General features: G+C 43.4%; 1 protein-coding gene across 19 annotated transcripts in view; it reads left to right on the forward strand.

Annotated features, from left to right (window-relative positions):
* The window catches only part of TBC1D1 (TBC1 domain family member 1), a 255,708-nt gene that overhangs the window by 225,244 nt on the left and 3,385 nt on the right, over positions 1-27,079 (forward strand). For all 19 annotated transcript variants that reach the window (XM_024245843.3, XM_024245844.3, XM_054553822.2 and 16 more), the window contains 4 exons: positions 8,664-8,908; positions 10,992-11,151; positions 17,921-18,090; positions 26,032-26,205. In XM_024245843.3, coding sequence (XP_024101611.3) covers positions 8,664-8,908; positions 10,992-11,151; positions 17,921-18,090; positions 26,032-26,205 — 749 coding nt within the window. The remainder of the gene's footprint in view (positions 1-8,663; positions 8,909-10,991; positions 11,152-17,920; positions 18,091-26,031; positions 26,206-27,079) is intronic.

Consider the following 27,079-nt stretch of genomic DNA (forward strand, 5'->3'; position numbering starts at 1 on the left):
AGAGGACCTCCGTGTGCAGCAATACATTTCCCAGGTCACCTCTGTGTCTCCAGGCTTTTTCCAGGGACCCCCCGGGGTCAGTCTCCTCTCTCCACTGGAACGGGGAAACTGGGATTGGCCTAGACCCGGCAGTGGAGTCCCAGGTGCCCTGCCTGCCCAGCTGACTCCGCCCAGGGAGGCCTCCCTCAGAAGCTCCTCCAGACTCCACCCATTACCTCCCCCACTCCTCTCACCCAAGGCTGCGCTGTGGCCAAGTCAGTTGTTTAGTCTACACTTCCTGTTTAGTCTACACCATGGCTACCTCAAGGCCCAGTGAAGGTGTGTAGTATAAAGCAAAATCAAATCCGTATTTCAGTTTTCCTTAAAGAGTGACCTTCATATTCTGGCCAGAAGAACAGAATGGTTGGTTGGATATATTTTGAGTTTTCATGGGTTTTTGTTTTCCTGCCTCGTGCTATACTTTCTGAAATTGGCTTTTAGTCTAAACAGGTTTGTTTTTTTTTTTGGCAATGTGTTTTCCTCCAAAGAGTAAGAATAATAGGCCTCATGGCTGGTTTGTGTTCTACAGTTTGTGAATATTTTCTCAACCTTTGTCAAATTTCATCTTTACACATCCTGTGTGAAATTGGGCACGTGCTGTTATTTCCAACTTAGAGGGGATGAGTGAGCCCTTGAGAGCTTGAGTTCTCTGCCCACATTGCGAGTTACTCAGTGCCAGAAGGAGTTCTGGAACCCAGGTCTCCTCAGTGTCCATACCACGTCCCTTCTAGGGCACCATGTTGCTTCTGTGTTTCTTGGCTCTGCCCACTCCATGCCAGCACAGCTCTCCCCACCCCTGCTTTGTGGAATCATGTTCCTTTGGGGTAGATCACACCAGCCAGAGGCAACTGCTCTCAGCTTAGCAGATGATACTCATCACATTATTCTTGAAGCCTTGGGTCAGGAGCTTGCCCCACCCATCTGCATCCATTTATCCAGCCCTCAGACAATTGCCACTGTTTTCGTGTCTATTCTCTGACTCTCTATCCTGGGTAGACAACATGGACTGCCCAGCATCCTGCCTTCTGTCTGGGGCTCCCACTGTCATCCTGACTACACTGGGGGCTGCCAGTGACACTGGGAAACTCCCAAGGGACCCACTTCAGGCTTCACATCATCTGCTCCCTCCCTAGCATCCCAGCCTAGAACACTTTCCAGCCATCAGCTGCATTCCCCAGTGAGGCGTGCAGCCTCTCCCATGATAGGAGGGCTTCAGCCGAAAGAACACTTTAACAGGCCCAGAAACCCAGGAGCACCATTAGATCAGAAAGCAGAAGCAAGAATGCACCTAATCTCCCCCACATCAATTGCTATAGTTTTATTAATCTGCATATTATAGGTCAGTAAGGGGGTGGCACAGTTTATAATCCCTGTAAGTCTGATGATCTTTTGGTGACCAGAAGTGCCATTTTTTGATGGGCTTCTAGAGATCCTCCATCAGGGATACCAGACATGTTTGGCATGCCTTTGCTGCCATGAGAGGCTAAGCGTGTGTCCAGACCACACATGTAGGTCACGGGTCCAGCAGCAGAGCTGTCATATTGATTGTTTGCTTCTACTAAATGTATAAAGCCTGCCTCATGTCCAGAAGAAAAGAAACTGTAATCCAATTTTTTAGAATCCATAAAAGATGAGAAGTAGGAGAACATTTAGAATCCACAAAAGATGAGAAGTAGGAGAACAGTTGGATTTTTTAGAATCCATAAAAGATGAGAAGTAGGAGAACCTCCAAAAGGAAGGAATCAGCTGAGAGTATTGAAGATGACCAAGTACAAACGGGCAGAGGGGAGCGCTTCCCCTTCTCCTCTCCCAGGCGGTGGGCTGCCTTCCTCGACCAGGACACACAGAGCAGCATCGTGCCCTTTGAGGGGCAGGTAGAGGTGCTCATTACTAGCAGGGGTGCTAGCGGAGACCACGGTGTTCTCTTCCATCTTTGAGTTGAAGTTCTGTGTGAGAAATGAAAAACCTTCATGGCAAAAGACGGAAAGGGACCTAGAATGTAACGTTCAGCAGTCTTGTTATCTCATGCACCTGTCTGTCCAGTTCGGGACATTGCTGTATGGAGGTCAGTTGAACAATCACAGTTGAGGAGCCTAATGAATTCTTGCACCACCAGCCACACACATTATTCCAAAGAGTCAGCCGTTGTCTCTGATCTTATCAGGATCACATCGTGGGATCATATTTATTTGGTCATTCTAAATATACCCTTTAAGTCCAAAGTGAGATAACTAAATGTGGTTGATGAAAGGAAAGAATAAAGTGGGGTATGATTTCCTTTCACAGAGGTCTGGAATCTTCCTGCCTTTTTCAAGACAGTCGGTGGTGCTGGCAAATGTTTAATAACCGGCTCCTCTCACCCCTCAGAGGAAGCCCTTGGTGTTCAGTGTTTGCAGATTTCTATTGTGCAACTATTCCTCCCACACCCCACTTTAAACTACCCACTCGATGTCACTGGTCATGGAGTTGGGCTCACAGAGCCAGTGGGAGTCAACCGGAGCAGCCACTGGACTCATTCCAGTGTTTCCCAAAAAGAATCTGCTCCTAGAAGAACTCTCCCTTAATCTCCTAACCCTGCCGTTCAGGATGGTTCCCTGCACTCTGGGAAGCACACATTCTAGTGGGAAGACTGATACTGGGCAACTGATAACCAAGTGACTTAAAATTCTGAGGGTTACAAAGGGTGTTTGTATCCTCAGTGTCTCATTTCAATTTCTGCTCAGAGCTAAATGCAACAATGTGAGAAGATGTTAGTATCCCAGATCTTCATCCAGGAGGGAATCTTAGAGATCATTAGGCTGTAGGGTTTCTCTTCTGCAGAGGAGATAGAGGGTTGGTGTCAGATTGCTGGTTTGCTAGTACCACTCCCTGGAGAAAAGAGCAAAAGAAAGAAACTTGTTAATCAACTGTGCAGAGCCACCGTGAGACTGAATAGCTTTGTGGGTGGCCCCGTGTTTGCTGCAAGAGACCTCTGGCCTCTTGTAGCAGCTGCCGCATGGTAAACAGAGCCAAGATATCAGGGGTCTCGCTGAAAATGCAGTCAGATGGGCTCTGAATAGAGTAAGGCAGGACACTCTCGAGATGGGCTGGGGTTTCTCACAGCACTGTACAGGGACCACCTGCAAGATCTCTTGAGGGGCTTGTGAAAAACACATTCCTGAGGTCACCATTCTTGACCTGCTGCTTATTAAGAATTTCTGATGCCTGGGATGTGCAGGTTTAACAGGCCCCCAGATGATCCTGATAGGATTCCTACCTGAAAATTGCTGGGTGACGGCTTTTCCCCCTCCAAGTGATAAAGAAGGAAAAGATTGATCCTGGAAGAACATCCGTTAGATGAGCAAAATTTTGTGGAGCACTTCATGAAGAGGAATTACTAGGTTATTTAGAAATATGTTTGAATTGTGGATCATCTTGTAGGCCTTTCTGGCATATTTCTCCACTTAGATCCACAAGACACATCGAATGTCTTTTTATAAAGGGGTTTTTTAATGCCTATGTTTAACCCTCTCCACTTAACAGTCCCATTCTCATTTTGTATATGAAGGTAATCTGCTTTACAGAAAAATGTAAAGGACCTGCACTTCTCTGCTTTGTGTAAGTTGTAAAATGCAGTTTAAAGAGGCAGGCCTCATATCCTGATGGATTTGTAGGAAGGATTGCACAGTTTTACCCAGCTTCCCTTGAGTTTGGCAGAAATTAGCTTTCCCTGAGCTGGTGTCTTCCCGAGCTAGCATGCTTCTCCTATGGGGTGTGCGGCCTTCTGCCCTGTCTTCTTGAGGCAGAGCTTCGATCTGGAATCTGTTCACAAACTGAACAAATGCAACAAACAGTAAACAGTCTTTTGCTCATAGTTAAGGTGCCTTGAGTTGGGTGCGAGGGGCTGAGTGTGTTCTCAGGGGTGCTCTGCCCACCGCTCCGGCCAACTGCTGCAGGTGCACATCATACGGGTGGTCTTTGTGGAATGCCATCAGCACTAGCTTAGTACTTCCTAAATGGGAGCTGGAGGGCTACAGTGCTCAACACTGGATTATACGAATGTGGATTGTCCAGGAAATGCTTTTAATCCCCCTCATCCACTCTCTACCCACGTGATCCACCTCTCCCTCTTTACTTGGTGTTTACTCAGGAATGTGGGTGAGTTGTCGTGTTAGCCTAGAACAGCTGTTCCCAAACTTTGATGGATGCCATTCACTTTGAAAATTATCAAGTAGCCCAAAGAGCTTCTGTTTCCATGGATAATTCCTATCAATATTTACTATATTAGCAATTAATTAAAACTGAGATTAGTATTTATTTGATTCGTATTTATTTTTACATAGCTATAATAAACTCATACATATAAAAAATTATAAAAAAAGACTGTTTTCCAAAATAAAATTAGTTAGAAGTGTGACATTGTTTTTACATTTAAAAAATCTCTTTAATGTCTGATTTAATAGAATCCACTAAATTTTATTTGCTTCATTCATTCTGTTTTGCTTGTTATTTGAAGCATATAAAGAAAAAGCTGACCTTGCACAGATCTATAGTAGCAAAAGCCGGGGGAGGGCCTCATGGACCCCTAAAAGGATCTCAGCGACCTCCAGGGGTCCTCAGGCTGACCAAACATTGAGAACTATTGACCTGGAAGAATGTAAAATAGGAAAACAGTGTCTCCCCCAATAGAATTTCGTGTAAAACATGGACTGTGTTACAAAGTCAGATGGGTGCAGTTGTCCTGCTTAACCGCTAGTCAGGAGCTGAAGGCCAGAGACTCACAGCTGTTCCCCAGCCTGGTAGTGAACCCAGAGGCCTGTCTTGCTGTGCGGTGAGACAGGAAGTTGCATTTGGGAGTCTCATAGAACACACTGAAAGATGTGTTTTAGCTTGGCCAGGTTCATGCAGGACAGATTTTCTGCATAAAGAAAATCAATGACAGTTTCTGAAACTGCATCCTGGAAACCTTGACCAGTTTGGGTAATAACAAGAGATTTGAAAGCGTGGGGTGTACAGCTGTTTTGCTGAATCTAGGTGGTGGTGGTGATTATTATTCTTTGGAATTCAGCTTTCAGTTCTACCTGCTTGTGAGTTCCAAATTTTGTGAAAATTAAGTTGCTTGGACGAAACTTTTCTTTGCCTCTGGAAGGCTGTCAGAAAGCGAGATTTCCCGGCTTATGTGCAGTGTTATAGTTAATAGAGTAATGGCTCTGCAGAGTTGTTCCTTTACTTTAAATGTAATTTATTTTGCATTTGTGCTACAGAACTGTTGTAAGTGTGCCCTTTTGTCCTCTTGTTTGGAAACTGGGTTTTTATAATGTGTGTGGTCTAAAGATTATTGCCCATTGTTGAACACCATTCATAGCAAGCATTTGCATTAGGCATTGTACATGTACTCTCCACTCTGCAAACTATGTGTTCTGTCCCTTTTTAAAAAGAGGAAGCTAAGGTTCAGAGAAGCTAGGTAGTCCATTCTGAGCTTCACGTGCCGGAGGCCATTTTGTACTTACTTCAAATGCCATTGAAATAAATGCACATCAGAGAGTTGTTCTTAGCATAAGGGGCGCTACATGTAACTTTTTATTAGCGAAATGGATGATGTTCAAGGGCTGTGGTTGATTAGAAAGGCGTCCAGACCCTGGCTCCAGGGACTCTGGAGCAGAACTCGAGGCCAGTGCCTGTCGGGCTTGGATCCCCACACTCCATCTGTGTGACCTGACTGTGAGTGGCCTGGCTCTGCCATTAGATTGCCACGGTGCCCTCCTCTGGTTGAACGTTTCTCAAGAAGTGCTTGTTGGAGGCTTGAGTGCAGAGCCTGTGAGAAGCCCTGCGTGGTTCCTATTGCCTGTCAGCTTGCTGATAAAGGTCATAGGTTTGGCAGAATTTGGCCCAAGGTTTGCTTTCTCGTAACGTACCACTCGGTAGCAAGGCTGGGAGGAAGGTGGCTATAGCTATTTCTGGAAGCTGCTTAGGGGGCTGCCTCCCCCTAAATTGGTACATAATTTGCAAGGCCTCTTGCAAGATGAAAATGCAGAACCCCTTCTTGAAAGATTATTAGGAATTTCAAGACAGAGACAACAGAGCATGAAGCCTTGTGCAAGGTCCTTCTAAGCACAGAGCCAGTGTGACTGCACAGAACACACATCCATGAAGCCAGCTCTGCCCCCACCATCTGACCACTCTTAAGTGGCCAATTAGCATAGGTCACTCCCCACCCTGCTAGGCCCACCCTCTTAGGAATGTTGTGAGGCTTAAATAAGAAATAGCCACTCTACAAGCGGTGTCAATTAGCAAGGGCTCTGGTTTCTGTGTGAGGTAGTTTGCTAACATGAGAGGGTATCTGATTAGCTAAAATGATAACACTGACAGATTAAATTCAGAATAACCTTCCCTGTGTTCATTTATGCCACGTGACTCCTGTGTATTCTGCTACCAGCACCTGTTTGATACCAGAGGGAGGGGGTCCATTCGGGATGGGACAGGAGCATCAGCAGAAATGCAGAGGTGGGGAAGTGCTCCATCTTCTTGGAAGCTGAGCTGGCAAGGGTAATAGAATGAAAGAGATTGTGAATATTTTTGAGACTATGAGGAAACCAATACACTGGTGTTGCCCAGTACAGAAGCCACATGTGGCTGTTAAGCACTTGAGATGTGGCTACTCCAAATTGAGATGTGCTGTCAGTATAAAGAACACACTGAATTTCAAAGACTTGGCATGAAAAAAGAATTCCTAATGTCTCAGTGTTTTTATATTGATTATGTTGAAGTGATAGTATTTTGTGTATGTTGGGTTTAACAAAATATCTAATTAAAATTAACTTCACCTGTTACTTTCTAATAATGGCTGCTAGAAACTGTTACATCCTGCATGGGGGTCACATTCCAGTTCAGTTGCATGTGCTGCTACCCATTGTTCTACTTACACACACACACACACACACACACACACACACACACACACACACACACACACACACACACACACACACACACTCCTCCACGCAACCCAGAGGGGTCAGAGACCCCAGGAGCCCCCGCTTCTAGTGCCCAGGCTAAGCCCTGGAGTAGAAGATAAAGCTGGGAGGGTGGGTAAGGAGGTGAGTGCACGGAGCTCCAGGCTAACAGAGTGGAGAATTTGTTCTTTGAGCACTGGGGAGCTATGGATTGCTTACTAGCAGCAAGGTGACTTGTACAGGATATATCTGGGGGAGATTTATTGGGGGAAGAGGTAGAGGAGGCAAGAAGTGAATACAGAATGAGAAATCAGGACAGTAGTTAGGAGACTGTAGCCTTCGTCTTGAGTCAAGTTCAGATAACACATCTGGACTAATGAAACTCTTTCTCAGGAAGCTGAGGAAGAGCCCATGAAAATATGTTCCTCCCTGTGCTGAGACCGAATAATTGCAATGAACAATTAACGTGTGGCCTAGATGCACCTTTTGCCTTCACTGATCCAAGCAGGTTCATAATTCTCGCCTGGGCCCAAGCTTGGCCCTGGCTGCCAGCTGCCTGGCTTCAGATGTTTCTTCTCTTAATCGTTTCAAGTACTTCTCTGCTCCCTGGAAACAGGCACTCCCATCAGTCACATTCCAGAGGAGGAGGAAGAGGAACTTGACAAGTATCAGCTGCAAAAGCCTCCTGGACAAAAGTCCTTTAAGCCCTATTTGAATAACAGTTTTTTGTGAAAATAATCAGGATGTTGAGAGCTTTTTTTTTTTTTTTTTTTTTAAACTCTTTGGAAGGTAACTTTTGTGAAAAGAAAACACCTGCTGCTCCTCAGGCTGTTTCAAAACACTGCCTATAGTTTGAAAGTACAGAGATATGCATGTGGTATGAAGCATTTGCAGGCATCATATGTGTAGTCTGGGAAAAGCAGATCCAGAGAGTGTTTGTAGCAAGGCGAGGCGTTTTAGCTGCATTTAGATGATGCTGGGATTGGGGTGGGCATAGGGTGCAGCAGTGGGGAGGAAGAACTGTGTGTGTTCCTCTTGAGAATAGGGGTTATGTCTAGAGGATTAACAGTTTTCTTTTTTTTTTTTTTTTTTTTTTTTTGAGATAGAGTTTTTCTCTTGTCTCCCAGGCTGGAGTGCAATGGCATGATCTCAGCTCACTTGACATCTCTGCCTCCCAGGTTCAAGCGATTCTCCTGCCTCAGCCTCCCGAGTAGCTGGGATTACAGGCACCCGCCACAACGCATGACTAATTTTTTCTATTTTTAGTAGCGATGGGGTTTCGCCATGTTGGGCAGGCTGGTCTCGAACTCCTGACCTCAGACGATCCTCCCGCCTTGGCCTCCGAAAGTGCTGGGATTACAGGCATGAGCCACCACACCTGGCCAACAGTTTTCTTTTTTCGATTGAAGTTCAGCTATTTGCAGGACCGAAGGTAGTTCTAATTACTTTCACCTGTACTTCCACCAAAACATAAATAAAACAACCATGAGTAATTGCTAATTTTTAATTGAAAGCGTTGTTCCAGGAATAACTGGTGGACCTTGTTTGCAGAGGAAGTGGCAAAGACTGATTGATATTATGATCCAGCTTCTAAAGATTTTGCTGCTTAATCTGAAGCACATTGGATTTCTGGTTCAATAGGCTTTCTTTTTTTGTTTTTATTATTACAACTAATATGTATTCTTTTCACAGGGCGAACCTTTCCTACACATCCATACTTCTCTGCCCAGCTTGGAGCAGGACAGCTATCGCTTTACAACATTTTGAAGGCCTACTCACTTCTAGACCAGGAAGTGGGATATTGCCAAGGTCTCAGCTTTGTAGCAGGCATTTTGCTTCTTCATATGAGTGAGGAAGAGGCGTTTAAAATGCTCAAGTTTCTGATGTTTGACATGGGGCTGCGGAAACAGTATCGGCCAGACATGATTATTTTACAGGTATAGAGCGTTCCTTATGTCTTTAATACAACAAAATGCTAAGAATGTTTCTTATCCCTCTCCAAATGCGCCTCAGGAGCTTTTTCACTGTCAGGTAACATTGTAATAGCTGTCACTGCTGATAAAGGACTCTGTGCTAGGCATTATTCCAAGCGCTTCATCTGCACTTCCCTCTAATAACATAACAGGAAGACACTGTTCATCGTCTCAGTTTGTAGACTGGAAAACTGAGTCTCCAAGAGATTATAAATTAGGCCCAGTCACACAGCTAGCAAGTGTCAGAGCTGGACTGGAAATCCAGGCCTCTCTGACTCTAGGGCCTTCCCTCTTGCCCCCATCAGCCATCAGATGATCTCAGACCCACCTCCCAGCCTCTGCATCTGCTCTTCCTCTGCCTCACCCCCACCCTTGTCATTTCAGGTTCAGCTCAAATATCACATCCTGGGAGAAGCTCATTCTGACTACCCTGATGTTGTGTTCCCCAGTTCCACCTTGGGCACACTGCGTCACGTTATCCTGGCTGGTTTCTTTTGCACAACACAGCCACTGCCAGAAATGATCTTGTTTCCATAATCATCTGCCTATTTTCTGATTTTTCATAGCATGTGAACTTTAGGAGAGGGAAGGGATCTTACGGGTCTTAGAGCCAAGTCCCTAATTTCTGAAACAGTGCCTGGGTTGAAGTAGGCACCCCATAAGTATTTGTTGAATGAACAATTCTGTCAGAGAAAACCAAACACAGTAGCGTATTCCAAATACCACGTGCTGCTCTTGCTGCCTGTCAGAGGGAAAACTCTGGATCCTGCTTCAGGAATATTCCTAAATGTTGCAGCACATGTTGATATGTTCATTTACTACCAGTAAGATACTATGCCTTCAGAGCTTTAGATAGTATCCTGGGAGGGAATACATTAGAGCCAAGGACTTGCTTTGAGAGCACCAAATTATGTGATTCAAAATCTTTTCACCTTGACCTGTGAACATGGACCATGTGAATGCAAATATCATAGAAGGAACTCATTCACTGAAAGATTTTGACCACATAACACTTTCCACACATACTGTGAGGTTCTTCCTACATTCCCTTTATTAACTTTGAAGACAACGGTCACCAGGCAGTGGAATTTTCGAGTTTTCTATAATTTATGTAACACACAACTCTTTTGGGATGGTGCCTTTGGTTGATTAGACTGTCTTCGATACGGGAGAGCCACAGCTGGTGCTTCTGGGATTATATTATCTGAGCCTCTGAAAACGGTTTTGTTTTCTTTCTCTCAGTTTAGATAGGACATATCCATCTTGGTGGGTCTTAGCGGATTCTGACCCTCTGTAGGTTATTGTTTCTTTAGGCTCAGGCCATGGCACTGCTCAGATCTGGGCTGGCTCTTGGGCCTCTGTGAGCCTGTAACTCTTGGTGGCACTACTAGGAACTGGCATGAGATTTCTGCCAGAATCATGTCATTCTGTGAAGTTGAGTTCCACTTTAGTTGGAATAAGTTTCTATTTCATCTTAAGATGCACACTTGTCTTCTCGTTTTAACTTGCCAGGGATCTGGATATTCCGTATGTTATACACCAAAAGAAATTACGCTTGTCCTGCCTATTGAGTAATTTCAGGGGTCCAGAGGGAACTTGCTGAGTGAACATGTACAATGGATTCCTATGGAATCATAAGATGCCCCTAATTCAGTCTTAGTAAAGAGACTGGCTTCTTATTTCTAATTCCTCCAGGCTTGAGTTGTGCAAAGAGTGTGTATTTGTAAGAGAATTTATGAAATGTTTGCACGAGACAGATGTTTAGATCTTCTTAGCGGAGGAATACAAGGGAACAATAAAAAGGAAGTGGCAGAAGAAGACCCAGCGTTAGCATCCTGGGCCTACACCCAGCCAGTGCCTGGCATCAGCAGGCACTTGGGAAGCACTTGTTGGATGAATTAGTAGCTGAGCTCAGTGGATTGCAAGCCAAATAGAATGTTTAAAGTTCTAGTAAGTCTTCTCTTACACCCACCCTGTGAGCAGTAGGCATAACTTTATTGCTGTGGCAGATCCCTAATTCTCAGCCCCTGTGGCTGTCTTCCTGCAGATCCAGATGTACCAGCTCTCAAGGTTGCTTCATGATTACCACAGAGACCTCTACAATCACCTGGAGGAGCACGAGATCGGCCCCAGCCTCTACGCTGCCCCCTGGTTCCTCACCATGTTTGCCTCACAGTTCCCGCTGGGATTCGTAGCCAGAGTCTTTGGTGAGCATTAGTAAATCTGTTTGCTGGAACCAGCCTTCTCTTATTAGAGGGGAAACATTTCCTGTCTCTCCATGGTGATTCTTATTTTTATACCTGTAGCTCTTACCAGAACAGGGTATTGTTTGATAGTCTAAGATTTGTCAGGGGTGGGTTTTGTGACTTTGAAGTCCTCCTTAACTTCTGATAATCATGGGGCTTCCCTAGATGCCTTCATCTTGTGGGATGTGGATCTGAGTCCCTCACCATGAGGGTCTCCCTAGAGCAGACATTTGGAGGACTTGACTGAGGAGCCACAGGTGTATGTTTCTCAGCCACTCTGGGTTGTGAGTGTTGACTGATGCTGACCGTGGGCCTCTGGGCCCTTTCTAGATTGCCTTAGCATCTCTTCCTCCCCTTTCTCTTCTTGCACTGCCCTTGGCTCTACACTTTCTCCCAAGTCACTGTCTTGGAGACCCAGTGTCAGGACCTTGAGTAACACCTCCGTGTGGATGGCTCGCTCTCCCCCCTCAGCCTTGACACTTCATGAAGGCCTCCTGCCCCTGAGCCCACATGTCACAGCCACTGCCACTCCCATGCCCCCGCTGTTAACCTTGGGTGATTCACGTTTAAAACCTGCCTTTATATTCTTGATTTACTTTTTGAGAACATTGTCAAAGTTAGGTGAGTGTTCATACACAAAGCCTTCAACCAGCCTTCATATGCAGGGATAGGGCTGTCCACGTGCGCATCAGGAACCGAGTGGAATGTTGTGAGCACGGTCAGTTTGGGCACAGTTTGTTTTCCTTACTTCAGAATAAAAGTGATATTTTTGACAATTCAGGTTCTTTTTTTATTGTAAAGGAGGAGGTTACTAAAAAAAATGATAGTTATTATAGATCAAGTGTTTTTAAGCATCACTTGACAGCTTAAAAACGTGATCTTTAAAAAATTTGTTTTTAGGATTAGAGAGCATCTTACAGGAAATGTTCAAAGACATTGATACTACTTTAGGCATGCTTTGGGTAAACATCTTAAATATCCAAATTCTAGAAATCCTAAAATTCGCTTTTTAATATAAATGAGCATTTACCCTTCTTCTCTCTTTTCCTTTCCCCCAAAATACTAGATTTTTATTATTCACTTTTATCTACAAGAACCTTTAAAGAGTTTCCCATTTTGCTTTACTATAAGAATTCGTGTTCCTTCTTTTCTGTCCCTGAAAAAATAAAATCACTAAATTAAAATAGATACAAAAAGCTGTCTCCTGGTTAAGCATATCTTTAGTGAGATTTCATGAAGTTTTATACCATAGTTTAAAAAAAAAAAAAAGATAACTAAAAGCCTCAAAATTGTGTGCTTAGTTTACTAACAAAAGAGTTACAGAAACTAAAATCTCAAGCTCTAGGCTTTAAGCTTTCTTGCCAATAACTTTTATGTTTTTGACTTCTCTAACACTGGAAATTAAAAGAAAATTATTAATCCACCTTCCTTACATTTTCTCCACATTTTAGCTATGATTTTCATACAGGGTCATGAAGAGGAGTGAGGATGGAAATGGGGAGGAGGGAGCACTGTTTGTTAACGGTTTGTAAACAGCTCAGGCATTAAATTACTTGGTTAGTGAAGAAAATTCTATCAAGGCAACCAGGCCGACCACATACTGGAGGGGCTGAGGGGTCATCACTGAGTCATCCCTGCCCTGGGGCCCCAGGCACTGGAGCTGCTGCTTGCAGAAAGTTCTGAGGCTCTGGAAGAGAAATTTTTCCTTCGGCTCATAAATGGGTAAAAAGACATTAACAAACAAGCAGACTCCACTTTGGAAATGATAGCCCTTCTGTTGCAGAGTAATACGAAGCTCTCTGAAGCTCACTCTAATGACTTCATAAATCAAAACTGCAGCCTGTAAAGGTAAGATATTTTTCTGTAGACTTTGTAGGCATTGGTGAGGCTCAGAGTTTCATAAACATTATGCATAGAGATGCCAGTGTCTACATCATTCCTGGATTCCACAGACTCCTGCTGTGCTAAGTGGGTCGTTGTCCAGCTGGCCAAGGGCTCCTGGGATTAGAGGCAGGAAGTGGGATCTCAAGGCTGCACTGGCTTGTGATGTCACTTTGCAAGAACTGCTTTTTTTTTTTTTTTTTTTCCCACAGTCCATCCCATCTTTCAGTACTTAAAAACAGAAAAGATAGATTTTTACCTATCTCTTTTTTTTTTTTTAACCTATCTATTTTTAGCACTGATGACTTAGAAATGGTGGTAGAGATAGCTTAGTTTTATATTTCAAAGCCTGCCATTCAGGCACTATAGTCTTTTTTGGCCTAGGGCCCATTTCATTATAAGCCTTTAAGTCTGGATAAACTCTAAAAACACATAGACCTTTGTTGACTGTTCACTAATATATATATATAAGTAAAATATTTCAGTTTGCACCACCTTAGCTCATATATTAGTTAATAGGTTACCTGGCATTAAGTATGTATCTGCTCCTTGGAGGGGCAGCTGCCAGTGATGTGTGTTCCTTAACCTTCACATGGTACTCACACCTTGCTGATTGGGCAGTTCTTCTACCTGGTGTCACATAATGTCAATAGCCCCTTCCTGTATTTTTCTAGCTTGAGTGCAGCAGGGCCCTAGGAGAGACGCTTGCTCTGTTCACTTTCTCATCACATCTACCTTTGGGGGAAAAAAAAAATCTAAAAAACAGGACCTGGCTTGCTCCTGATGGAGGAGGAGGCTGCGGTGTTCAGCCCCTGATGTTTTTCTATAGGACGTGCTGCCAAATAGATGAGGGAGGAGGTGGAGTATAAAAACTAAGGGTTTGGCAAAAAAACACAGAAGCCACCTGCAATATAGTGAAGGCTTCAGAGAGACTTTAGGATGAAAATAGACTGAAAACAAGATTGTTTCTGTGGCCAGGAAAATCTCCAGGTATTCAGGTAACCTGATGCCGCATGATGATGAGTGTGTTCAGTCTGTCTGTGCTGTTGTTCTGCACAGCATTGTCTTCAGCCTTCAGCGTCCCCTTTACCTGTTACTCATAGAATGTAGGAGAGCCACAACTGGAGGACCGCAGCCTTCCAGAAGAAAGTTGAGAAGGAAAGACAAAGGTGGCTGGAAAAGAGATGCAATGTAAGCTCACATAGGAAGATTGCACTTTGAGATCATGAAGTTTAATTTCAAATAGAGTTCCAATACACAGTAACACAATAAGAGGGTTGCTGAAATGTCCTCAAAGAAAAGCAGTTCCTTTGTGTTGTTCTCAGCGAATACAGTGCAAAGTAATAGAGTCAGCTGAATTTAAGATTCCTATTTCCTGCCTGGTAAAACGTCTTGCCTGTTTCTAGGTGGCTTGAAAAAGGAGAGGAGAGAAGGAAGAGGCAGGAGAAAAGTCCCACTGAAAGGACGTGGGCTACAGTGTAGTGAGCTAGGCTACTGCCGCACTGCGCTGGGGGGCTCTGGCAGTTCACTTTCTCCTAGGGAGGTCTTCAAATGCAGGACATTTGCTCACTTTTCCAAGGAGAGTTATTGTTTTTTTGTTTTGTTTTTAAAAAAACATTCCAGAATGTAAATGTATAAGGATACCGGAAGACAGGCAAAATAAAAATAATTGGTTTGGGGCAGTGGGTTTATAGGTAACATTTTTCTTTACCATTATTTTAAAATTAGATGTAATTTAAAAAATTTCCAAAGCCAAAAAACAGTACAAATTCTTTAAAGGATGTAGATGTTGCCCCCAAGCGTCATCAGACAAATTTAGGAGGCCCTTCCTCCCAAGCTCAAAGCTTCCTGCGGTCCTTCCTTCAAGTCTTCAAGCACATTCCTGCATCGTGCACCCAAATGATCTCCCGATTTAAGACCCCCTGTGTCTCACAGAAGCTTCTGGGGCTGAACTTTCTTGGGCCTTGGAGGGATGGACGCTTTGACTGGGAGGAGTGGTGGTGAGTGGAGCATCTCTGGCAGCAGGCATTTGGGAGTCTCTGGAGTCTCTGGCAGGAATCAATCAGCGTAGTCTCCAAAGGTGGCCTTTCTCTGACACTAACTAGCCCTTGCAGGGATCATACCCATAACCTGCATCTCATTAACATCATCTCCTTACCAGTGCACTGACCTAGTGAGAAAAGGAACAGTAAGCATTCAGTGACTCCTGCGGTGCTCCAGGGAAGGTTAGAATTGCTTGGCTGGGGCAGAGGCCCCTGGTGATCTGGACCTGCCTGCCCCCATTTGCCCACCTTCTGCCCTGCACAACCAGTGCCCCTGCCTTGCCAGGCAGACTGTTTTTCAGGCTCCTTCACACCTCCCTGTATTGACACCCTCTTTTCCTTTTATTCAGAGTACTAATCTCTGAGGTCTGACCTAGGAAATTTTCATTGGTTCTTCAAGCAGTCACCTTTCCGTGGGCTTTTTCATTCCTCTTTGTTCTTGTAACACCCTGGGCATAACTCTACCAAACCAGAACTCCTTGGTGTCTCTGCAGCGTGTTCTTTGTGTTTTGCTCATGGCTTAATCTCCAGAGCCTAATAGAGTGCCTGATGTGTATTAGATGCTCAATGGATGCTCATTAAGTTAAAGTAGAAGACACCTCTCAGCAGAGTTCTCTTAAGATGTTGTGAATAGCATTAGGAAAGAACATTTATTTTTTTAATTACATTAAATACAAACAGATATAATAAAATAAATCATATGCCCAGAGCTATGTCTTAATTTTTTAACATATCAATAAAGAGACTTTAAAACACATAACACCACCCTCTCCCCTCCAAATTTCCTTTCCGGGAAAGTCTCCTTTTGGAATCATAGGAAGCACTTACTAAGTTGATTTATTGTAAAAAAACCAAGATCCTAATAAATCTCAGAAGATCTGCTGTTAACCTAAAGAGACCACTGATGTGGATTCTGTATTTGGTTGTGCTGACAAAAGTTTCCTAGTAATTGTTTATTTTAATTGGCTTAGATGTGGCACTGTACCTAATTTAAGGCACTTGTTCCTCCAAAAGTAGAGACCAAACTATAGAAAATCATCGGTGTGGTAGGGAAAGCCTTTCCCCAGGATCCCTGCAAAAAAGGTCTTGATTTTTATTCTGAAAGATACTCTCATTTTTTGTTCAGCTATAAATGTTCATATATTGAAAGGAGGTCTAGGAAGTCTTACTGTCTAAACCACTGAAACTTCAAATTTACTTTAGAGTTTTGTTTCTGGAAATGTCATTTATGTTTAAAAATACATCTTTGTTATAGTATTACTTTAGATCTTTTTATTTTCTGTAGTGGGGAATTATACAGGTAGACTACATTTTTTAAACCAGATATTTCAGAGGAATATTCTTCAACTGGCCTGCCTTGGTGTATGTAACACTTACCCTAAAAAGCTCAGATTTCAAAGACACAGTTAGTTCCCTAGTATATCTTCCCAGCCTCAACAACCAGACTTAAGAAGGAAGTGAAGGATTCATCTTTCCCACTTACCTGTGTCCACCCTGAGCCATCAGTAGTTGTGATGTTTGTGGAAAGAGTGTGGGCCCTGAGCTGGATGGGAGAAGCAGGCTGATCTCAGCGCTGGCATGGCTTAGGGCTGCACCCATCTCAGCTCATGTGGTTAATTAAGGGTTTTGTGGCGGTCACAGAGAATCTTGAGGGCTATCCCAGCCAGCGGGCTCCTAGGTCTGTCATCTCTCCCTGTGCTTTGTTCAGAAACTACAGGGATTCAGTTTCCCATTTGCACAGCAGCACCCAGTCTTTGCTTTTCTGTTTCTTCATGGCTTTTAAATGTTATCATATTAACCATCTAGAGAGGCATCCTGCAAGGTTATTCCTCTCACCTGCTTTTGCTTTCCTTGATTTGATGAAATTTACAACTTCTTTATTTCTTCCATTATCTTTCAGCCAAAAGAAAGAGAGAAAAGAAATACTGACACTTGCCTCTAATTATATTTCTACTCTGATTTTTAAAATTGTTTTTTCTTATATTATTATTCTAGTTATTAGGTAACTTGCCTCAGTTTAGTCACGCGATAATTAGTTATCGTGGCTCTGCTTTAACCCCAGGACATTAGACTCTTTTTCCCCAGCGGCTTCAACTCTATGAGGAAGGTGAGACGGGGCTGGGGTTGCTGCTCAGCCGGTTGCCTTGGCCAGTACCCTCCCTCTTACTCTGTATAGGAGTTGCATCCATTTGCCAGCCACTCTAAGAACAAAACATGGCCAGAACTAGAAAGTAACCTTGACAGAGTTCTTGAACACCTCGGAGGGAAAAATGTTCTTTATTCCATTATCATGTTAAAAATCAGTAAACTTGTATTTAACAATGTACTTTTGCAGTTGTACAGCTGTTTTACAGTTTTTAAAGATCTTTGAATTCTATTCCTTGTTTCAAAACCGAGGAAACAGAGACACTTTTTCACTTACTCTATCTTAATTTCTGATGCTTTATCTATAAAAATCTTTTAGCTTGACCCATAAAAACATGTTTTAGTGTCTCCTTTAAAACCCAGGAGCATTCCTGGAAAAATAAACTAATAAAACCTTTTTCCCTTTCCCAGTTTAACTTTTGAAGCATGTTTGAATTTTATTTTCAGAGTAAAACATAATTTTTAATGTTTATGTACTTTTATTTGCAATACTGTCTTGACAACACTATCTGAGATATCAGGCTCTTAGAAATGAAATAAAGTTTGCAATGTGGGGCTATGTTTCCCACCCTCCTGCTCTGTGATGTGTGGAAAAGGCAATGGAATGGTATTGTGTGAGAAACTGGTCTGGTTTAACTTTCTGCATTTCTGTGTTTTCTCAGATATGATTTTTCTTCAGGGAACAGAGGTCATATTTAAAGTGGCTTTAAGTCTGTTGGGAAGCCATAAGCCCTTGATTCTGCAGCATGAAAACCTAGAAACCATAGTTGACTTTATAAAGAGCACACTACCCAACCTTGGCTTGGTACAGATGGAAAAGACCATCAATCAGGTATGAGTCAGTCCAAACCTTGCAAATGCTTAAGCCATCCTAGATATGTAGAAACTTAAATCTCTCTTGAGCAGGAACTGTTTCCTACCACTTTGTGTTCTGAACAGCATTCTGCATGATGCCTGGCATGGAGGAGGCATATCACAAACGTGTGGAATGATCGTGAGTTTGTGTGTTGTGAGCGTCATGGTGAAATGCCACATGGAAACATGGTGGCAATGTTTAGCTGTAGAAACCAGCACAGGTTATTAGTAGTTTCTTACATTTAAGAGACTTCAGCTCTAGTAGCTTGTTCTTCTGAAATATATATATTTATGCAATGATGCAATGTAGGGTTTTGTACATTGAGTGCTTTGATTTGTGTGTGTGTGTTGAATGGTTTTAATTGGAATTTTCTCAAAATAATTCTTTGATAACAAAGTTATGATAGGGAACATATATGAATTTGTTTCATGATGTGTGTGTGGTTTTTTTTTTTAACTGAATTCAGTTCAATATCTGTGGCTTCAGTACCTCTGGTTTCAGTATACAATAGAACCATTACCCTCTGAAATGTTAGAGGCTGAGAGGTGAGTTTTACTGGGAATTACAACTAAACTAGACGGTGAATGCCCTGGGTTGGGCATGGGAGCAGATTTTGATCCTGTACAGTCTAAGGAAGAACCTTCCAGTAATGGTTGCTGATGATGGAGGACTATACCGCTTAGTAGAGAAAGGGGCATCATTGGAAGTGTCTAGAGGCTGGGTAGCTACGAAAGCACTGGAAGGGATTTCATCATTGAGTCACTGCAGAGTCAGCAGTCAGGCCTCTCATAAGCCTAGAATCCGCTCCAGATAGTCATGTGTCACTTAATAATAGCAATACGTTTTGAGAACTGCATCATTAGGTGATTTCATCATTGTGCAAACTTCATAAAGTGTACTTAAACCCAAGTGGTATAGCCTACTACACACCTACGCATGTTGTTCCTAAGCCCTACAATTCTGTACGACATGTGACTATACTGAATACTGTTGGTAGTTGTAACACAAGGCGGAGTATTTGTGTATCTAAACATAACTAAACATAGAAAAGGTACAATAAAAATATGGTATTGTAATCTTATGGGACCACCATCATATATGCAGTTCACCATTGACCAAAATGTTGTAATGCAACACACAACTGTATAACGAAAGCATAGAGCAATCAGGCAAAAACAAATGGTGAAATAAAGCTATTTTTGAAAAATCCCTACTCTGGAGATTTCTGTAGTCCAAAAGGAATCCATGATTCCAGTGGATTGCATCCACATGCAGTGTTTGTGATTTTCATTTGCAGCCACACCTTAGGTGTTAAGCACAGAAAAAGATGCAAGTTTGGCCTGCAAAAAAAAGAGGTTTCATACCAATTGTTAACTTTAGATTTCTGTTTGCACATTGCATATGCCCTTATGAAAGAAAGTTCTTGTCTGTTCTGCACTCATCTTTAATTGAGAGCCTCTCCATCTCTTTTCCTTCCCTGGCACATTCGTCTTGATGTGGATAGCTTTGACTTGTTGGGGCCTTGCTTTTTGCCAGGTTGGGTGGGCATCTGAATATATGCATGATCCCATTCAGTCCAGGCCGCACTTCTGAGAGGATGTAAAGTGGTTCACTGACTGACCCACACTCACTCTGCTGCAAAGTGGAAAGGTAGGGGTTCAAACTCAAGTCCCTCCCACCTCAAAATGCTTTAGCAGCTCTCCTACACTGCCAAGAGCCTCTGGAGGTCATTTAATTTAGAGTTTGTCCCTATTTTACCAGGATTCTGATACTGACTTCTCCACCCTTTTGATTCTTTGATTTCTGGCATTTTCATTCATTCTTTCTTTCATTCATTCCCTTCTTACAGCTTCTGTTGCATGTACTTACATTTACAGCTTCTAGGGCAGACCCCCGAGAGCCTTCATTACCTAGACTGAGGGCTAGATCCAGTGCCTGACATGTCACCTTGCTCCTGTCCCTCAGGCCATCCCAGCTGACATTGTTTACCTCCTGAGTATTGAGCCTCAGAAAAAAATCCCATCGTCTCCTATTTTCTGTAAAAAACAAAAAATAAAACGTATTGAGAATACTTAGGATACATCAGGTGCTCTTTCAGTGCTGGAAGAGTGGAAATGGACACAGCATGGGAAGAAAACAGCTGTGCGTGTACCTGGTTTGTTTCAGGCCAGTATTTGGCTATTTGGAAGTTGCCATTCATTTTTCCACTGACTTTTTTTTTTTTTTTTTTTTTTTTTTTTTGAGACGGAGTCTTGCTCTGCTGCCCAGGCTAGAATGCGGTGGTGCAATCTTGGCTCACTGCAACCTCCACCTCCTGGGCTCAAGCATTCTCATGCCTCAGCTTCCTGAGTAGCTGGGACTATAGGCATGTGCCACCATGCTCAGCTAATTTTTGTATTTTTAGTGGAGGTAGGGTTTCGCCATGTTGGCCAGGCTGGTCTTGAACTCCTGGCCTCAAGTGATCCACCCGCCTCATCCTCCCAAAGTGCTGGGATTACATGCATGAGCCACTGTGCCCGGCCTCCACTGACTTAATAACTCCAGGACATAGGTATTATAATTCCTATTTTTATAGATGAAGCTGAGCAGAGAGTAACATGCCCGGCCCCTTGTAGAAAGGCAGGGCCTGTGGGAGCCAGGGCTGTGAGGTTGGAGCTTAAAAGATGACCTAAGATTGGCTGGCAGACATTTTCCAAAGAAGGCCAGGCAGTACATATTTTAGGCTTCACAGGTCATAACGTCACAACTACTCACCTCTGCGACAGCTACTCACCTTGGCCTTTGCAGCACAAAAAATCCATGACAGCATGTAAGGGGATGATGGGTCATGTTGCAAAAAACTTTATTTTAAAAACTGTGCAGCGTGATGGGCTTGGTCCACAGGTAGTGATTTGCTGATCCCTGAACTAAAGGATCACAGCATGTGAGAAGGTACAGGAATGAGAGCAGAGAGCAATTCTCAGAACCTGATGTGTTCAACATTTTGGGGGTATCGGGAGCACAAAAATTTGCATTTGGGGCCCGGGTTTTTATCAATGGTCCTTATAGAAAGTAGATCTACCCTCGTCTCTCCCCTCTTTCCCTCTGGTGTTTCTATCTGAACTTGACATCTGAGTGTTCTCTGTCAGGCTTTCTGCTTTCCCACTGCCCCCTCCCGTCCAGAGGGTGCTGTAGTCTTAGGTTCTACACAGAACGCAGACATGGGGTCGAGCATGGTTCCTCTGCAGCCTTAGAGACCCTCCAGGCCCGAATCTTGGGGGTCTTCAGAGTAGATGTAACGGATGCTTCCATTGCAGATGGTGGAGCATACTGCCCTGTGTACAGATGGGGTGGGGCAGGAAGTGAGGGCATCTGGGTGGTCCTCTGTGATAGCCGTGGTTCCATTTCATTAAATGCCCTCCCTGTATAGATAGTCTCAGCCTGAGCAACTGGGACACAGCTGGATCCTGGATGGAAGAGGTGGCCAAGGACAGGGCTCTGGAGCTCTGGCTCAATGTGGACAGGCTGAAAGCAGCCAGAGAGGGCAATTCCAAAGGTGACAGAGCCCAGGACAGAAGATCAAGGGTGTCTGAAGCCTTTGTGGCAGTGTACTTACCAAGGGAACTGTCCATTGAATAAACCATCTACATCTTCTGACCCAAGAAGAATGGAAACTTTGGGAATAATTAGTAACAAAGGAAAGGAGGTCAGTGTTGCATTCTTGTCACAGTGGGTGCTCTGTGGCTGTGAAGTCTCAGCTCAGTTTAAGGAAGAAAAAGAGGAAGGGTGGCTTTGGGAGGCAGGGCAAATAGCCTATTTACAGCATCCTTTAGGCTCCACTCAGAGCATGGCCTCAGCCCAGCATTGTCATCATATCATGTTAGAGCTTGTTAGAAACTCAGCATCTGGGGCCACATCCCAGACCTGCTGAATCAGAATCTGCATTTCAGCGAGATCCCCAGGGGATTCACATACACACAGACAGCTGAGAAACCCTGCTGTGGGCAGCTCTGTTAGAAACACAATGAACAAAGGAGACCCTGTTCCAGTTGAGCTTGTAGGTTAGAAACCAGGGTTCCTGTATTCAGAAGACACACCTCAAATCAGAGGCAAAGGTGCCTCTTCTGCCTGTGGGGGAGCCGTCACTTCTTGGGCAGTTTGCACCGTGGAAAAGGAGTAGTTTTGTACAAGGACAACTGGTGCCATACCAGGAGGGTGGGGCGTGGCGGGGAGAAGTGGTTTACCACTGGCATTGTGAAAAATTGCTCACATGTGGTGGTAATAACAAGCAGAGGGACTTTTAGTGGGTTTGATTTTTTTTTGTAATTCACTACAGATAATGTGCCCCCTTGTTGCTGATACCAGGCCGACTGTTCCCACTCTCCAGCCCTTGGTATGACAATGGGACCAGCAGATTGGAGGGCAGGGGGTTAGGAAGGTGGAAGCTCTGTGGCGAGTTCCGCAAACCATCAGGGTTCATGACTTTATTAATCAGTGTCCGTGGACTGTGAAGAGAAATGCTGAGTCTACAATAGCAAATGAGCCAAGAACATAGACAGTTCACCGAAGAGGAGATATCTAGTAAACAAATATCTGGGAAAATATTTGGCTTCATGTGTAATTTAAACTTATGTAACATATAATGCTTTACCCTACTAGATCAACAGAAAGACATTTCTTGATGCCAGTCCCCAGCACCAAGGGTATACTGTATGCGGAACATTAGCATGTTGCTGATGGCAGTGCACATTGATTAGTGGCTCTTGGGAGGCAATTTGGCGAAACATATCCCAAGCCAGTAAAATATTCACACCCTTTGACTCAGTCATCCCATTTCTTGGAATGTATCCTCAGGAAATAATCCAAAATATGAGGGAAGCCATATGTATAAGGATATTCTCCTAGACTTGTCATTTATAATAACAGAAACTTGGAACTAGATGTCTAACACTTGATGACTGGATTAATATGATTATGGTAGGTTGAGCTGGTAGAATATCATGAAGCCAGTTATATATAGCAACATGAAAAAGCTCTTATTTGATACAATGTTAAGTAAAGGAAAAGTGGGATAGGAAATTTTATGTTGGTTGTGTTTAGAACTAGAAAAACTTGCTTTTAGGAAATATGAAAGGAAGTGTAGCTAGATACAGAAGTTGTATTTGGTAATTTTTCTTTTATTTTTCGAGCTTCCAATAATGTAGCTCTATTGCTTCAGTAACTTAAAATAGTTTTTATCTTTTCGGCAAAACATCGAAAGTATGGAAATAGGTCATTCCTGCTTTGGCAAGCAGAAGAGAAATTTTCTTCAGTACCAAAATTCTGGAACTTTGAAGTTCTGAAAACTTTGAAGAACCTAAGAGCCAGGATGACAGGAAGGCTCTAGATCCCCAGTAATTACAACTCTAGTGGAATTGCTCTGAGATGGGCCAGGAAGAAAGGAGATGAGAGCCAGGCCCCCTTGCAGAGGGGCCGGGTACCTTGCAACTTTGTGTAGTGGCCAGTGCTCAGGGAATGTCTTAGGCAAGACCCCGAGGGAGGTGGGCACTGCGCTTGTTCAGCCTCAGGAGTGACTCAGACCAGAAATGAAAACACCTTAAAGTGTATGTATCTTGTTTTCCTATCAGCACCAAGTTTTTAATATTCGTCTGTTTTATTCATCTGAGACAACATACCAAAGGATCGGGTTTTTAATGTTAGGCCTTCCTGCTCTTTCTCTGGCTGAGAACTGCTCCTGGCACTAGATCACTTGTGCTGTCTAAGTGTGCAAGGACAGGCGCCCCTCCCATCTTCTTTTCTTTCCCCAAGTAATTAGCCCAAGGGCTGAAGCCCTCGTTCAGTGACCAGGGTTCTCCTTTGACCACCAGCCTCGTATTGCCATGGTTTGGGGTAAATTCAGGGGCATAACTGCAGAACGAAGGGCCTAGGAGTCTTGGCAGTCAGGAGATCATCAGGCAATTAAGCAGAGATGATTGCGACCCAGGGTGGTTCCTAGGGATTAATGGATGCCTGGAAGAGTTTATGGCTTTGGGCACTGCTGAGAGCCATTAACTTAACACAGAACATCAATCTGTAGGAAAAGCCAGAGGTTTTGTTTGTAGGCTTTCCAGGTTAGGAGATCACTTAAATCTTTGTGAAAGAAAAAAAGTAATAGTGTACATGACATTTATTCAGCACCGTATTTATAATTATACACGAGTGCCAAACAATCTCAGTTTTAACGTTTGTGGTTTTTACTGTTCAGACTATTCAGAAGTTCCATGACGTGGCATCCATTGATGATGGTTTTGCTGAGGTTGAAATGTGAGGGTTTTGTGGCAGGTGTGTGGAAGCAGGTCCCTTAGCTAAGAGAGCGCCTGCTCAACCTGCCAGGCGCGTGCTGGGAACTTCCATGAGTTGCCTCGTTTAATTCTCACAGCCATCCTGGGAGGTAGGCGCTGTCTGCGCCAGGTGGGAGGCCAGGAACTGTGGCTGAGAGAGGTTAAGTGCTGAACTCAAGTCATTCATAGAGTCGCCAGTGGAGCCGCAATTTTAAGGCTGACTCAAAGCCTTTGAGCCAGTTACCTCGGCTGTCAAATGGAGATAATCCCTGCTGACCTCACGGTCGCTCTGAAGGACAAAAGAGAATCAGTTCAATCCAGTAAACAATTCTCTCTCTCCCTCTTACTCCCCTCGCACACATGCACACACACGCCACAGATACAATGGATTTTGGTTTTTAGGCATTAAATGACTTTTGTGCCTTATTAATATTATCCACTGAATTAAATCAAAAACAGCAAGCTGAAAAATTCATCTCAAGGAAGAGAAAATAAGATTGTTGGGAATGGTGAGAAAGGAAACATGGTTTTTGAAAATTGATTCCAGGGAAGATAGGCTAGTTGGAATGCCAGTAGGGAGCCATCAGAAGAGGTAATTTTACACTGATTTTTTAACAATATTGGAGTTGCTTAAGGAAATGCAATAGAGAGGCAGTTTCTGCCCTTTTAAAACCTGACTTCACTTTCTGAATGTGTGTTCTGATCTAGCAGGGTTTTTTTTTTTTTTTTTTTCTTTTAAGATGGTCCCAGCTTGACTGCATTCTCAGATCCATCAGATAAACGTTAGGGCTTCACTGCTGTGCTGAGAGGCCCCAGCCCCTGGGGTTCTCTCATAGAAACAACTGGAAAGAAAGGAAATGCCTTGGGCAGCAGCAGCAGCAGCTGTCTTCTGACTCCACTTTCCACCCTGCCTTCCTTACCAAGAGAAAGTACAGACACTGACGGCTTGAGTCACTTAGGCACTTAGGAGTTGTTTTTCACACGTGTGGTGTTTTCGTCACCATTACTATTGTGGGAAAGAAGACAACTCAGGCATCGTTTCGTATTCACTCATCTGTGTGGGTGACATGTGGGTTTTGGTTCATTTCTGCATATTTGTGTGCAAAGGAGAGTTTTTTAGTAAACAGTCCCATTACTTAGCTGTTCTTGTAACTCTGAAAACCCAACTGAACTATAATTAAACTTTGACTTGGTGACTGTGCAAACAGGGCTATGATTCTTTTGTTTCTTTTCTCCTTTTAACCCGTAGTTGATGTATCTAACCTAACAGAATTTTCAGAGAAAAGAAGTGAAATAAGAACTAAAAATAAATTTGTATAAGTCTTTAAAAATGAGAGTTTTTTTTTTTTTTTTGGCTTTTGGAAGATGAGTACCAAAAACCTGTACTTAATGTTACCTTGGAATTATTTCTAGATGTTTCTTATATCCTTTTGTCCCAAGTAAAATTATTACCTTCTCAGTGCATAGTTTTTCTTATTTATCACTTCTAGTACCAAGTGTAGAGCTAAGCGTAGAGGAGACGCTTCACAGGTGTGCATTGTCATGATTGCGGACACCTGCCTGTACTTGTGGGGTTTTTCTCAATTTTAGTACCTGATGACTTTTCTTTCTATAACAGGTATTTGAGATGGACATTGCTAAACAGTTACAAGCTTATGAAGTCGAGTACCACGTCCTTCAAGAAGAACTTATCGATTCCTCTCCTCTCAGTGACAACCAAAGAATGGATAAATTAGAGAAAACCAACAGCAGCTTACGCAAACAGAACCTTGACCTCCTTGAACAGTTGCAGGTACAGCATATTTATAAAGCAGCTTCCTGAATCACAAATATATGGTAGTTCATTAACTCACCAAAGGCAACAGCAGGCTGGGCTTTCCCATGACCAGAGGACCTTTCCCACCCTGATCTGTTTATAGTTGGGATCAAAGGTATCCCGGGAGAATGGGTCCTTTTTATTATGGAGCAGACAGATTGTCCTTTGCTGAGGTCAGGCAGTCCCAGAGCTTTCTGAGAGGCTGTTTCTGCACTTAACTCTTTTAGGAGACAGGCCCAGAGATGAACTTGGATTCAGGATGCTGTGGCCTGTTAGCTGAATGCCAGCCATTGTCATTACTCAAAGAGAATCTAAGAGCTTTAACTTCTATGAGCAAAACCAGCTAGGTCCACAGAGGGCTGGTAAAGGAGGAAAGTAACACAGAAATAAACATAGCAAACCAGAGGAGATGATAATTCTTTGTGAGTCCTTGGTGCGTATACAACGATTTGATTAATGAAAGTCTCAGTTCTCCCCTCTAGAAACTTCCATTTCAACATGGATACACTAGGTGAGGACATACAGAAGAAAGACCAGTTGAGACTGTGCACGCAGGAGGGTGTGCAGAGCAAGCACTGAGGTGCAGCGCGGAGATGAGAGCTGTCCGGGTCCAGCATCACTCCCACCCCCACATCACCCAGGCACACTGCCCAAAAGAACACCTAACTGCGGAGTGCAGCTCTTTTGTCAATCCGATGGCATGAAGCAACCATATGTTCTACTTTTTTCTACTTTTTTTAATGTCACAAGTGTGTAGCAGTGCTGTCCCTGTTAAGGAATTGTTTTGAGGGTGTTTTTAAAAGTTGTTTTTGAGGGGCTGTGGATAAAAATACATATTTTTGCCGAATTT

Source organism: Pongo abelii, chromosome 3 (genome assembly GCF_028885655.2).
Source record: "Pongo abelii isolate AG06213 chromosome 3, NHGRI_mPonAbe1-v2.0_pri, whole genome shotgun sequence".
Lineage (NCBI taxonomy): Eukaryota > Metazoa > Chordata > Mammalia > Primates > Hominidae > Pongo > Pongo abelii.